We start from the raw sequence: 15,280 nt of genomic DNA on the forward strand, positions 1-15,280 counted from the left end.
ACCCTCGGCGGGAGCGCCGCCGGCCCAACCTTTGAATTTCAAAAATGTTGTTTGAGGGCATTTTAAAATACAGTAGTCATATATATGTATACACACACACACACACACACACACACATATTTATGGTACAGAGTTATCAGTATCTGTGTATCTTGAGAAGGGGGAACAAAGAGAATTTTATGTTCAAGTCAGGGCATAAAGGGAAAATTGAATATACTCCAAATTATACCCCCTCCCCAAAAATCTCCCTCAGAACTTCAAGAACCCAGCTCTTAAAGCTTAGAAACCAACTTACCAGCCAGCACCCCTCCACCTCCCCCCCACCAAAAAAGCTTGGAAGGCAAGAACTAACTTTTCTTTTTGCATGTAGGTGTAGCCTCCATTTCCTGGGGGGACGTAGAGACCTTGGTCTAGTCTGAACTAGAGGAAAGCAAGGGGGTAAAGGGACTATTATTTTCTTCTGGCAAAGTGTAAGTGAATTCATACTAAAAACCCCTATGATGGAGCTACATTGCCATCCTTACTATACAAACAAATTAGTTTCTGGTGTCCATAAAATTCATTAAGACAAATCTTCAGACTCTAAAACTCAGCCTCAGTTTCGTGAAAGATCTCTCCTATTGTACTGACAGGGGGGATAAGTCAAAATGAAATCAAGTGTCTCATGTTTTTCTGTCGATTAGGTGGAATTTGTGCAAGAACTCCCAAAGACCATCACTGGGAAAATCAAACGCAACGTTTTGAGAGACCAAGAATGGAGACGAACATAGCTTGATAAGAAAACTGAAGAATTAAGAAGTAACATGGTTGCTTTCTTTTAGAATTTGCTTCCTGATAATTCAGTGACTGCTCTCTTAAAATGTTTAAGATTTTTCCTGGTTGAAAATTGAACTGAGTTTGTGTTTTGTACTTAGCCAAAAAAATTTTAAGAGAAAAAAAAATCTAAAAATATTTGAGAAGAAAATTTTATAATGACCAAATTGACAAAGGTAATGATTATAATGATTTATAATGTTTAAAATGGCAGGAGTCTAATGATTACTTAAAAGGCCAGTACACAATTAATCTGTATTTCATTTATCTTATGCCTGATTAGTTAAAAATAAAGAACTACTCTATGAAAAATGTTCGGGACACACTTTCTTGTGCTTAACATCTTTGTTAGATCAATACTTAAAGGTAGATTAAAATACTAATGTTAAAATGAGGAGTATAAATAATTCAAAAGCCATTAAACAAATTTAAATAAATTAAGTACTGTATTATTATACCTCATTTTGAAGCAAATTTACTGTAAAATACCTGTAACTTGGATTATTTAGGAGAATTAATTATTCAACAGTAATAAATTTTTATATCTTTACTTTTTATGAGCATATACATAACTTTTTCATACATAATTTGACATATAAACATCTTTTATGATATATATACTATAAAACAAGAAATTTATTAAAAGGCAGAAAGAAGAAAAAGTACAGAACACCAATATTTAGGGAACAAATTTATTTTAATTTTTTCTGAAAATATCAGGAACTATGAAAAACAAGCTGCTGTACCAAAAGCAAAATACAAGTAAAAGTAACATTTGAAAATTATGTCTAACCTTAGAGAAACATGTTTTAAGATATCAAGTTTAACACTTTTTCCTCCATAAAGCAAAACAAATTTATTAAACCACAACACTGGAGTTTTGTTTTTTTTTTAACTGACATTAATTTTTTAAATTAAAAAACTAAAAGAAAAAAAGCAGTCAATTCCCCCCCGAAATCTCATCATTTATAAAATAACATGCTCAATGTCAGTGAAAATAAACAGCTGATAAATCTGAAATCAGATCTTCCAATGAATGAATTCAGATTCCAGCAGAACACAGAATTTTGCAGCTGGGGAAGAATAGCTATGTCACACCCAGGTCTTGCCAAATACAAATAAATAAAAAAGGCGATTAAAAACAAATTATGAGGGCCGGCCCGTGGCTCACTCGGGAGAGTGCGGTGCTGATAACACCAAGGCCCCGGGTTCGGATCCCATATAGGGATGGCCGGTTCGCTCGCTGGCTGAGCGTGGTGCTGACAACACCAAGTCAAGGGTTAAGATCCCCTTGCCAGTCATCTTTTAAAAAAAAAAAAACAAATTATGATCTTTCTGTTGAGCAGCAGCTTTCACAAAGTAAAAGGAACCCAGTTCCACAGTTGTAGGTTCTGTGGACACAGAGCCAATTGTATTCCCCGAGTCCCTTTGTCTTGCACTAACAAAGTAAAAGCATCTTTGTCTTGGAGCAAGTTCATTGAAGGCACCACAATCCTATCCTCTTTCCCCAAATGATACTAATAATACTATTATCGTCCTTTTAAGATGACTTCAACCTCATTAAGAGTTAACATTCTAAATATCTGAAGATATGTAAGGAAGCTCCAGCCCCATGTACATTAGCAAGGTCCTGCCTGTTCTCTTTGCCCCTCAAATCCTTCTAGTCTGGTTTACCGAGCAGGACCACTAACTAGGAGGATAAAACTATATTCCCATGTTCACTAGCCATTAAATAAACATAGTCACTTGGGTGGGAAGTCTTAACATTTATACTACTTCCTAACTCTTTAAAACTTGAGAATAAACCCATCTCCAAAAACTAATTTTATAGCCCCTTAATATCCTCAGTCTGGACAATTTATTTTGCAGAACTTGTTGACATCTATTCCTTCCAGCCTTTTTCAATCATTTTACCTAGAAGGAGCCCTTGAAAAAACTTTCGAATTCAGGGAACACCTGCAGGGAAACCTCATGATATGCGAGTGTGAGCATGAAGTTGACTCTTATTTCACAAAAATCCACAACTGTCAGAGTAGGGCTGAGTTCTTTCTCTTCCCTCACAGACAAAATCTTGGGCTGAGCAGAAGATTTAGAGAACCAGTTTCTCCTGCAGTCATACACTAACGCTGGGAAAAGGAGGGGAACTGCTACTTAACTCGGTTTTGCAGTTCTTCCAGGTGGGTTGTAGTGAGACTTGAGACTTATTCATTCCTTCACACTTAAGTCCAAGCAGCGGCAGAAACATTTCAAGAGGTCCTTTGGCAACGTGAGTGTTCCAGAGTCAGTTTCCTTCTAAATCTAAGACTCTTGTCACTTTAAGAAAAAAATCTTTTCTCCAGCACCTTGCAGAAACTTGTTTGTTTTTTTATGTGATGAAAAATGTCTACTGCATAGGCTAGTTTCTGTAGTCTTTCTCCATTTTCAAAGCACTTGGCAAAACCTGGCCTACTATTTTCTGGAAAGTACCCTAGCAATTCATCTTTCAACCTAAATATCCTGTCAAGAACTCTTCCTCTGATAAACCATTGTATGTCTGTATTCAACAGATGAGTGTTTTTGTTTGTGCAAATTTTAGTTTTGTGTTTTTGTTTTTTTAACATTCTTGCATAAATGGATCTTTAACAAATTTAACTATTTGTGTAGCATTATTTAGAACTTTCTTCATTTTGTTGCTAAGTGTTTGACATCAGCATCTCTATGAAGAAAGCAGTGTGCTATAATGTCAACATCAGGATTTCTTTTTTTCTTTTCAAATGAGGCAAAACTTGTTATGAAGCCAGCCACTGATGGGGCACGAAGAGTACAGATAACAGACCTTTGGTTTTTAGATATTGGAAGACACAACATTAAATACATACTGGCCTCTGTTTTGGGAGGCTCTTAGCAGCAAAAAAGTTTCTTTCAATTTCAATCATTTACAAATTTTACAAATGCTACAGTATGACAAACATTCATGAAACCTGTTGACTCATCAACCTGGATAGAGAAGTTGCTGCTTTTCCGTTAACTACACAGAACTTTTTAGCATTATGTGACATACCATTAGTAATTCAACTTACTAAACTGAGAGTAAAGTCTTTTCAACTTGTTGTATTGCATCTTGCCCTAGCATTTTAATGTTGGCATTATTAGATTCTCACCAACTATGTGAATTTTTCTTTTCTGGAATAAGTACTGCTACTAAATAATTTGCTTCACAAACCTTTTCACTGAATGTGATTTTTGAACAAAATCTTTACTGTTTTGGTATTCCAAAAGCCATTTAAAATAATCAACACTCTTACTTGTCAAATGGCTGTGATTTATAGTTACAATTGCTGGAGCAAATACTAGATTTGTAAATTGCATGCCACAGAAAATGGACAACAGAATAGACAGGTGGGATTATGAGTCCATATAAAACCCTTGAGAAATAGCTTTCATTGTAAAGACAGAATTCTTTTGTGCCCCATGTTGCACAAGTATACTGAAGTAACTCAGAAGACTGGAATTCTTTATCACTAAACTTATAAAAAATGTCTGCAGCTCTACGCCTAGAAAGGTCCTCTTCTATATCACACCTTGCCTTCAAAAATTGCAAGAACTGGACTGTCAGATTTGTTTGTAACACACACGTGTTAATAAAATATAAAAACAAGACATAATAACCAAACAAGAAAATCGCAAAAAGTACAAAAAGGTCACAAAACAATTCACTTCTAACATACACAATCCATGTTTTTGCGATGTTTACTACAAAGTGGCAGGGGACAGCTGAGTTGCGGCACATAAAAATTCCTCCCTTAGGATGAAAATTTCCCTCTAATTTTCTACTTGCCCAGAGCTTGTTCACTCCCCTAAGTCAGCTGGCGGAGCATAAGAGGAGGCTGGGGAAGGTAATTATGAGGGAGAGCCCAGCATCAGCCTCCTTTCACCCTGCCCCACCATGCAACAGCGTGTGGGCCTATGCACACTGCCATACAGGGCTGAAAGATCTCTTACAAGACTGTTAACAGGGCTGTGCAATCATTGTTCACTACTGTGAGAATAGCATTATGCAGCACACAAAGGTCAAAAACAGTATTTTCAGTTACGACTTTACCTGGAACCCTAGCAACATCTCACAGAATCCCAGGTGACAAACCCACCTCCAACACCAAAAGACTTCCTATGAGAGATCACCTTCATTTGACTTGGATCCTTCTGTGATTTGACTTGCAAGTTCAGGTTTAGTACCTCCCTCATTCCCCCCCTGCATCTCAGACATTGGTTTTGCCTGCCCTAGCTCCTCACTATTCTCTGGTATCACTTGCTGGTTATTTTTTCCTTCTGCTGGGTCATTTTGATTTAATTTGTCACCGGATTCTAATTTAGCTTCTTTCACATTTTTTCCCTGCTTTGGTTTAAGCTGTGACAGATCCTTACCAATCTTCACCACCTCCTGGAGATTGTATTTCCTGAACAACATGTAATCTTTCACGACACTCAGGCAACAGACAACTTTGATGATTTCTACTACCACTGTGTACTGTGGATTGGTGAGATTCACTTTATTTTCTGAATTAAGGCTGCCCACTATTCCTGTAATGAAAATAGAAAAACAGCCTGTGAAGGATACCACTAAGCTTGATGGATACAAAAAATATTTCATCCCTTTCTGTTTGGGATGTGTTAGAACAAGATATAAACTAGTATAGTTTTCTATATGAACTTTAATCAAATTCCCTGAGCCCTTGCAATAAATAAATACAAATAAAATCCTGAGACATTTAATAAGAGTACTTTTTTCCCAAAGAAAATTCAATCTTGATTTGGGAAAAGACTAACTAGCTACAGGAAATCTCATATCCAACATAATGAAAACAGGATTGATTTATTTTAAGGACATTTTAATATACTTGTTCTGCACTCAACAATGTTAACATAAATCTTAAAAAAATCTTAAATCTTAAAAAAAAAAAAATCCTTAAAACACCTATGTAAAATCACAGAGAAACATACCTGCCAATTCCTTGATAACTTCTTCTCTATTCATGTGACTGTTATTTCGAGATTTGTACACAATTTGAAATGTCCCTTTGTTTGGAGCTTTAAACCAGGGTTCCAGAAATGTTTCTGCATATTTTTTCATATCTTCTAAGAAAGCCTTGCATGTGCCTGAGATGGGTAACATACGTAAAATAACCCGAGTCTTCTTCTTCTTGGTTTTGTACATATCTTGCAGAATATGATGCACCAATTTCTCAGGTTCTAAAAGAAAAAGGAAGAAAATCAGCACAGAATAAACAAGTAGGTTAAAAAGATAAGTTCTCAAACATTAAGATTCTTCAAACCCTCTAAAATGAATTTTCACTGAGTGACGTAAGTAGACAGAAGTAGAATTCTCATAATGAATTTTAGATGAATCTACCCATTTTTTCCAACTAATATTTCTTCAGCACCTACTACATATTAAATCTAGTATTTTAAGTTTTCATCATTATTACTGCTTTTGCTAAAAACAATTATTCATGTAGATACTGGAGTTAACATTTCTGTGTTGTCCTGATTTATCCAACCACAACATCATGCTGTTTTCCTACAACAAAGCAACTATCAGAGTAATAAACATTAAACACTACACACTTTTTTATAAAAAACAAAACAAAAACCTGCAAGTCACATAAAAAGATCTAATTAATTCATTAGCTATATTAGAAGTCTAAATCTCAGACCTGGGAGGAATCCCAGAACCATGCAGCGCACAAGATCACGAAGTGGTGGTCCTCGGGCTGCATTCTGCCTACATACAAGTCTGTCTGGGGCTGCTCAGTGTTCTCATTTATTTATTTATTTTTTTGGCAGGTGGCAAGCATGGGGATACAAACCCATGACCTTCATGTTATAAGGCTGTTCTCTAACCAACTGAGTAACCGGCCAGCCCCTACTATTTTTTAATTGTTGACTACCTTTAAAAAATAAACTTCTCTGGATTTCCAACTTCTTTTGAAAAATTGGAAGATCTGGCCCTGCAACTGGCTGGATCTGAGTAATAGCTGCAGCTGCCCCTTTTAGAAAGAACATGCACTCTCATTCTGCTTAAAGTTACATACAAAGGAAGTGGTTTCCACTCTTTCTGTGTTTGTTTTATTTTGTGGCTGGCCAGTGCAGGGATCCGAAACTTTGACCTTGGTGTTACCAGCACCACGCTCTCCCAAGTGAGCTAATCAGTAGGCTCTGGTTTCTGCTCCTAAACCAAGACTATGTCCACCACCCCATTCTACCTCTCCATACACCTATTGCTAATCCAGTGCAGAGGTGATGAAATCAAATGATTAAGTGAGCCATGCCTATTAAGCCATTTTGTATGCAGTGTTCTCTGAGATAGGGAGATGTCCAGTTATTATGGGATCAAAAATCTTAAGGTGTATTAGTCAGACAGACCTATCCCAAGTGTCCTGATGAAGACTACATTATTTGCCCCACTCTCCACTGACTGGAATCTTCTTAGCTTCATCTCTGTAGATGCCTTAATGTCATCAACTTCTTTCTTCAAGGCAGCCTCCACATCGTCGTCTTCTTCACTTCCAGAGGGCTGCTGGTCCTTGTCTGTAAACTGTTTGCATAAAACTAATAAGTAGCAATGACACAACCACTCATGTTTAAACACTATAATTAACTGCTTATGTGAAACCCCTCATGGCAGAGAGGTCAATATTGACAATAAAGTTTTTTATTAAGAGACTTAGACATCACTCACTCCAAAATGGGAGGGAGTTCCCTCAGATGGTACACACAATTTTAAAATGTTTTCAAAAGCATCTTGACAGTCTGGGACAGAGGGAAATGTGCTCACCAGATGATGAGATTAGACCAAATATTTATAGAATTAAAACCTTTGCTCCTGTTCTACTGAGAACAGTGCACATAATTAGTTCAAGAACTGGATCAAAACACCAGTGTAGACAACACATGCACCGGTTCTCTGCCTAACCAATGGGGTTGTCAATCAGACACTAATAATAACTTCGCATTTATGGAGCCTTTATTATACACCAGGATGTACTTAATGCACATAGGCAACTTTCTAGCCAACCCTATAAAGTACTAGCAGAATGAAGTAACATGCCCATCCATGCCCAAGTCCCAGAGCTAGTAAAGGATGGGGCCTGAATTCAAATCCCCTCTGTACTATCCTCCATTTATTCCTCCGGGTGTGCATGGGGGTCCCGGTTCACTTTCTAAGACAGTAATATATTTCCGAACTGCGATGGGACGATGAGGTTTTAGGTGGTATTGGTACAAAGGTTTTACTTTCTAAAATGTATCTTCACGTGCACTCGAGAAATAACTAGCACTACTACTAACTAATCCACTGTGCCAGAGACGGTGCTTAGGGCAAACACGTTCCAACAGACAACTTCACAAGGGTGTCGTGAGAAGTTCACGTTTCTAAAAGAGCTTCAGCACATCGCCCGCCCCACCAAGAAACAATCAATAAACGGGAGGTACAGGGAGTAACGATGGAGGGACAGCGGTGCAAGCGCCTCAAGAAAAGACCAACCGCAGGAGCCTGCGCGCGGGAACAGAGACTGCGGGCGGGACCAGAGCCTGCAAGCGGGGACCGAGCCCGTGGGCGGGGACCAAGCCGTGGGCGGGGCCGCGCCCCCCGTCGTCGCTCACCCGGCGACAGGTGCGCACGCGTACAGGCGCAGCCGGCCTCCCTCTTCCATCCAAGGCCGGCCCGCCCACCCAGAACGCGTACCTTCTCTGGCCCGTACAAGTCGTCTCCGTACTCGCTGAGCAGGCTGTAGGCCTCCTCCACGCACTTGCGCTCGTTCATGTTGCAGGTGATGAGGATGCCCTGAAGCCCGGGTTCCAGCTGCCGCGGCCCGCCGGCGTCGCAGCGCCGAGCCCGCTTGGCCTGCACGTACTGCACCTTGCCTCTGCGCTTCCCGCCGCCAGGCTGCGGGGGCTGTTGTACGGGGGTCGCCATCGTGCGTACGAGCTGAGGCGACCGAGAAACGTGCTTCTCTCCGGCTCTGCTCGTTCTTCCTCCACAGGCGCGGGCTGACTACGTCAGACGAGCGCGACGGCCTGCCCTCACCCGCCTCCCGGCCTCGCTCGGCGCTGCGCGGGGTCCTAAAGACCCTCAGCCCGCGGAAGAGGAAGGGCGCGAACCCTGTCCTGCCCGTCCGCCGCAGAGAGGCCCGCGCATGGAGCCGCGCCCACTGAAACCTGGCCTCCGGACCCAGACTGGTTATAGACTGTGCTTGCAAAGAACCGTTTCATCTACTCCTTCTTGTTCCTTGGTTCATTCAGTAAATCCTTACTGAGCCCTAAGTGCTGAGGTTGGGGACTTTCGCAGAGCAAGACACCGTTGCCCTTATAGGCCAATTTTTCTTAGAAGTCGCTGAGGCCTTCCAAACAATCCTGCTTAAGTTTTGTTCCTATTGAAATGTATATGTTTGGGCCCGCCCGGTGGCGCACTCTGTAGAGTGCACCGCTTGAGAGTGCGGCGGCAGCCGAGGGTTCGGATCCTATATAGAGACTGGTCCGCTCACTGGTTGAGCACGGTGCGGGCGCGACACCGAGGGTTGCGATCCCATTGCGGTCGCGGTACGGGCGCGACACCGAGGGTTGCGATCCCGTTACCGGTCACGAAAAAAAGACAAAAAGGAAAAAAAAAAAAAAAGAAAAGAAAAGAAATGTATATGTTCAATGGGCTTTCTTCTAGTGGTCCTGTTGCAGGACCCCAGATGCGCAAAGAAAAACGGAAACTCGGGGAAGTCAGAGAGACGTGATTGTCAGAATGAGATATATATTAAAATACAGAGACACTTGGCCAAACTTAACAGTAAATTGTCACTACAGGAACATTACACGTTTTAACTTGTAAAAAAGTTTATATTAACAGCAAAAATATCGTCCTTATCAATTCCTTCACACACTTGTTAGATATGATGTCCTAACATGATGGAGACATTTTGGTGAATTGTCATTGTTCCATGTGTACTTGGTTTGGACAGGAAAGTCACATTTCTGGCTTCTGAGCCGAAAAAGTGTTAGTCCTTTGTTGTCAGACGGATTACCTAATCAAATGATCCAAAACGTGGAGTGCATTGCAGTATGCAGTCAGGAATAAAGAACCTCTTATTTACTGTAAGACCAGCATCTCTCATATTTCCATACTTGTGACTCTCATGAAAAAGTAATGCTGATATGAAATAATAGCCCCAAAATCTATATACATATAAAAGTATTTTCATTAATAGTAAGGGAAAACATTAATCTTCTTTCATCCAATGAAGTATATCTTCCCATTTTCTTTTCTCCATACTTGTCCCCAAAATGTTTAAAAACCCATTCATTTGTCTGGATAAGCAGTCCCTTCAGAGTTAACATAAATCCCTTCAGAGTTCCCCACACCTTAGAGTCAGGAATATATCTCCTTATACTTCATGCAGCTAGAAGCCAATTTGAACTTTATAAATCTTTTGTGTTGGGTTTGCACCCTTGACAGTGTATTACTTGTGGTCAACAAATGTAGGAATGCTGTGCATTTTATTGATCTAATTATTTCAGTCTCATGTTCTGAGATTTAATTGTTATGTATGAAACAGACAATTTGATAAGTTAGACAGAAATACTTCCATTTACAACTCGAATCATACTATGTCCTGCATGCTCCACCAATACATAACAATAGTCTTGGATAAAATACTAATGTAAGAAGTGTAAGTTTCAGAATATATTTAAGAGTCCAGGGCGATCAGGGTTTAGAGGCTCTTTCAGCACAGATGAAGACTAAATAAGAATGATCTATATGAAGACTCAGGTTGAATAATTTATATTTAAACTAAAAATTGGAGGGAAGCCAATGAGAATTCAGCATTCAATGTATAGACGAACAGAGAGACAAAGGGATTAAGAACATACTTTGGGAGTTGGACAGTCCTGGGTTTAAATACTTAGTCTACCACTGTGCTAGCTCTGTAACTTTGGGCAACTTAACCATTTTAACCCTCATGCTCCTCATCTGTAAAATGGGAATAGCCGTACTATACCTTATAGGGCATTGTGAGTTTTGAATAAAATAATTCATGTCAATCACACATACAAATAATAAATGTTAGCTCTTGCTGTTTTGTTGTAACTTGCTAATTAGAAGTTTTGGTGGGGATAATTTTTCTCAAAAAAGAGTTGAGGTTTAAGACCCAAGCTTTTTTATGCTGAGTTGTTTGCTTTGAACTATTTCCAACCACTCCTTGCCGGTTCTCAGTACTCAAGAGATGCCTTATTATATCCACATATGTTAACATATCTTACAGAGCTGCTGTGAGAAGTAAGAGATATGAGACAACCAGTCTCCGCTAGGGCCATGGCGAACAGAAACGTGGGGTCGGAGTTGCAGCAGAGAAACTCCATGAGTACCATGTCTACTGGAGCAGTGAGAGCAGAACCGCCATGGAGACCCGAGATTTGTTTGGGTACAAGAGCTATTGGTGTGCCTGCAAGAGCTGAAGCACAGCTTCAGACCAGGAAAGCCATAAGACTGGAGCTGCTCAAGGATGTGGGGACTCAACCCCCTGCGCCAGCATGCAGACGATGTCGAACATGGTGTCAAGGTACATGATTTGCCAGCTTTAAGGTTTAATGCCCATCCTGCTAGTTTTTGGACTTTTTTGGAACCTGTTACCCCTTTCTTTTGGCTTATTTCTCCCCTTTGGAAAGGGAATATGTATCGTATGCTTGTCACACCATTGTATCTTGGAAGTAGATAACTTGTTTTGATTTCACAGAAAGGACTTTCAACTCTGGACTTTTGAGCTGATACAAGTTAAGACTTTGAAGATGGAATGAATGTATTTACCTGTGAGAAGGACATAAACTTTGGGGCCAGGGGTGGAATGCTATGGATTGGTTGAATTGTGTCCCACTGTAACTGATGAAGGTGGGAAATCCTATTATGGTAATTGAAACATGAGACCTTGCAGAGATTATTAGATTGTAGGACCATGCCATAGTGAATGGATTACTAATGGTAGTCAGTGGCTTGGTTCTGAGGGCTTTAAAAGGAGAGCAGGTGAGAGTCTCTCTTTCTCTCTGCTGTTCCATTTTCTCCAATGTGAGACCCCTGTATTGCTGTAAAGCTACCACTGAAAAAGGCCCTTACCAGATGTGTTCCCTGGACTTTGGATTTCCCAGCCTCCAAAACCATAAGCAATAAATTTTGTTTTCTTATAAAAAAAAAAAAAAAGAAAGAAAGAAAGAAATGATATGTGGTGTACAAAACACCTGGCATATAGAAAACATGCAAGCCATGGCAATTCTCTTTTACTCCACGTAAGGGATGGTTCCAGCCCTAGCTTCTTTTTCCTTGTTGTTGTCCTGGTTGTTGTTGTCTTATGATAAGAGAAAACAGTTAAGGAAAATGGTATGTTAGAAGAATCTCTCAAAAGCCTGGTCTTGGGTAAGGAAGTACATTTATTAAGGTGTTTCTTTAGACAGGCGGGTATAAGAATGATTGCAGTAGCTTATATCAGAATCCTTTTTAGATGAAGACTCAACTGCACTGGGTTACTCTCTGGTATTAAACTTGGGATGAAGGTGTAGAGAGATTAAATTTCAGCTGAGCGCTGGAGAAGAAAACCTGGTTCATTTCCACATGAAATGGAGATTCTCATGATATAACAAATATAGGTAATGATTATCAATAGGTGCATTAGGTGAAAAGGTAATAGAACCTTATAATGGGTGTATCAGGCTAATGTCTTAACATCACAAAAGGAGAACCAACTAGACATTATGTTTTTCCAGATGTGATGCAATAGGAGTTACACAATACTATTTACACAGTCTTTTTGCAAAAAATTGATCTAACCTCTAGCTCTATCAGTTTACAGAAACTACAGGGGACAAAAAAAAACGTACAGCAGAACATACTCTGGGAGTTGGACAGTCCTGGGTTTAAATACTTAGTCTACCACTGTGCTAGCTCTGTAACTTTGGGCAACTTAACCATTTTAACCCTCATGCTCCTCATATGTTAAATTCAGTCATGTTAAATTACCAAAATCAACGTTAAATTTGGGAAAATCTAGAGAATAATGACCTATTTTCTACAACAAATTACAAAGGAAAAAAAAAGAGGAAAATGGAATTTATGGATTGAAAGAAACTTAAGATATATATCAATAAAATGCAGTATGTTGGCTTTGTTTGAACACTGAGTTAAAAATAAACCAACTATAAAATAAAATTTTATAGGGCCGGCCCATGGCTCACTTGGGAGAGTGTTGTGCTGATAACAGCAAGGCCACAGGTTCGGATCCCTATATAGTGATGGCCAGTTAGCTCACTTGGAAGAGCGTGGTGCTGACAATACCAAGTCAAGGGTTAAGATCCCCTTACCAGTCATCTTTAAAAAATAAATCAATAAAATTTTATGAGTTAATCTGGAAAATATGGGGCCGGCCCTGTGGCTTACTCAGGAGAGTGCGGCGCTAGTAGCGCCAAGGCTGCGGGTTCGGATCCTATATAGGGATGACCAGTGCGCTCACTGGCTGAACGTGGTGCGGACAACACCATGCCAAGGGTCGTGATCCCCTTACTGGTCACACACACAAAAAAAGAAAAATTGGAAAATATGAAATTTTTTAAATGATAGTAAGGATACTTGATGATAAGGAATTATTGTGGCTTTTTCAGGTGTTATAATGGTATTGTGATGAGATTAAAGAAGTATTTATTAATTAAATGATACCATATTTAGGTTTGTTTCAAAATAATGCAAGGAGAGGAAGGACTGTATGCATATATAAATCAAGCAAGATTGGCCATGTGTTGACAATTATTGCAGCTGAGTGATGGATATGTAGGAGTTCACTACACAGTTATAACTATTTGTATGTGTTTGAAATTTTTCCACAATGTGGTAGAAAGAGAGAGAGAGACAGAGAGAAGAGAGATACAGACCTAGAGACAAAAAATAAATTAAAAGCCACAGGTATGGCTATTTTGAGAAATTTTGCTGTAAGAAGAAGAATGGAGCAGTAGGTGGAGGGATACAAGAGTTTTTATTTTTTTATGAGAAATATTACCATTTGTTTGTGGCTGTCTTTCCCTACTACAACTCCTATTCCAGAAAGGAGGAAGAAATTGATGATGCAAAAGAAAGGAGGGTTAAGGTCGAGGGTTTGGATCCCCATAACAGCCAACCACCAAAAAAAAAAAAAAAATTTTTTTTAATTTAAAAACTAACAATAGGTTAAATTAAAAAAAAAAAAGCGCTGGCCAGTTAGCTCAGGTGGTTAGAGTATGGTGTTGATAACACCAAGGTCTCCAAAAAAAAAAAAAAAATGGCGAGGGTAATTGAAGGAGTAATATCCTTGAGTGGGGGAGAGGGGACAATGTCAAGTGCACAGTGGAAAGGTGGCCCAAGCTAGGGCTGTGGACAGTTCATCAACTGTCACTGGCAGGAATACAGAGAGTATGGGCAGAGTTGTAGGAGTACTGGCTGATTAGGTGGTAGAGGGTTGAGGACATTCTCTTCTGGCTACTTATAAATCTCAGTGAGGGCTGGCCCGTGGCTCACTCGGGAGACTGTGGTGCGGATAACAACAAGGCCACGGGTTTGGATCCCTATATAGGGATGGCCAGTTAGCTCACTGGGTGAGCATGGTGCTGACAACACCAAGTCAAGGGTTAAGATCCCCTTACCGGTCATCTTTAAAAATAAATAGATAAATAAATAAATAAATAAATCTCAGTGAAATAAGAGGGGTGAAGATTTAAAGAAATAAGGGCCAGCCCGTGGCTCAATTGGGAGAGTGTGGTGCTGATAACACCAAGGCCATGGGTTAGGATCCTATATAGGGATGGCCGGTTCGCTCACTGGCTGAGCGTGGTGCTAACAACACCAAGCCAAAGGTTAAGATCCCCTTACTGGTCATCTTTAAAAAAAATTTAAAGAAATAGAAGTATGAAATGGTTATCTCCAACTACACAAGTGTAGTGGGGTCGTCAGACAGTGAGAAGGACCCATTTGGATTTTTTGCAGTCAGGAGGTTAAAGTGTGTTAAAATGATTAAATGGGAGGTCATTAGACAGAGATGGCTCTAACACCTAGGGTTCCTACATAAGAAAACAGAAACCTAACTCAGAATTTAAAAGAAAATGAATCAAGCTCAGCCAATCACAGGCAGCCAACTGAGCATTAGTATGTTGTCTTGAACTTCCCACCAGGATAGTCCAAATAAGGCAATTGCTCTAACTTTAACCAATCAATTTCTTTGCTTGCCTTCTGCATTCACCCTATAAAAGCCATCTCTTTGTGCCCTTTTCTTGGAGCCCTGAGCTACTTCCCATTTGGAGCTGCCTGATTCATGAGTCTCTATTTATTCAAATAAACTCTAAAATTTTAACGTGCCTTAGTTTAATCTTTTCCTTCTTTTTTTTTCTTTTTTTTTTTTTTTTTTTTCAGTGGCCGGTTTGTGGAGAAGGACTT

The 15,280-nt window shown here is 39.7% G+C and overlaps 2 protein-coding genes across 2 annotated transcripts in view; one reads left to right on the forward strand and one right to left on the reverse strand.

Moving 5' to 3' along the window:
- Positions 1 to 1,020, forward strand: part of LOC103591013 (acyl-coenzyme A synthetase ACSM4, mitochondrial) — a 26,366-nt gene extending 25,346 nt beyond the window's left edge. The window contains exon 13 of the mRNA XM_008573378.1: positions 684 to 1,020. Within this exon, the coding sequence (XP_008571600.1) occupies positions 684 to 770 (87 nt within the window). The 3' untranslated portion in view covers positions 771 to 1,020. The remainder of the gene's footprint in view (positions 1 to 683) is intronic.
- A 1,048-nt stretch (positions 1,021 to 2,068) lies between these two features.
- THUMPD1 (THUMP domain containing 1) lies at positions 2,069 to 8,793 on the reverse strand. The gene is made up of 4 exons (XM_008573379.1): positions 8,537 to 8,793; positions 7,216 to 7,387; positions 5,794 to 6,042; positions 2,069 to 5,373 (listed from the first exon to the last, which is right to left on the reverse strand). Exons 1-4 carry the CDS (start codon positions 8,765 to 8,767, stop codon positions 4,961 to 4,963), a joined length of 1,065 nt encoding a protein of 354 aa, XP_008571601.1. The 5' UTR covers positions 8,768 to 8,793; the 3' UTR covers positions 2,069 to 4,960.
- Positions 8,794 to 15,280: the final 6,487 nt, after the last annotated feature.

The sequence above is a fragment of the Galeopterus variegatus genome, unplaced genomic scaffold, assembly GCF_000696425.1.
Source record: "Galeopterus variegatus unplaced genomic scaffold, G_variegatus-3.0.2 Scaffold913, whole genome shotgun sequence".
NCBI classification, from domain to species: domain Eukaryota; kingdom Metazoa; phylum Chordata; class Mammalia; order Dermoptera; family Cynocephalidae; genus Galeopterus; species Galeopterus variegatus.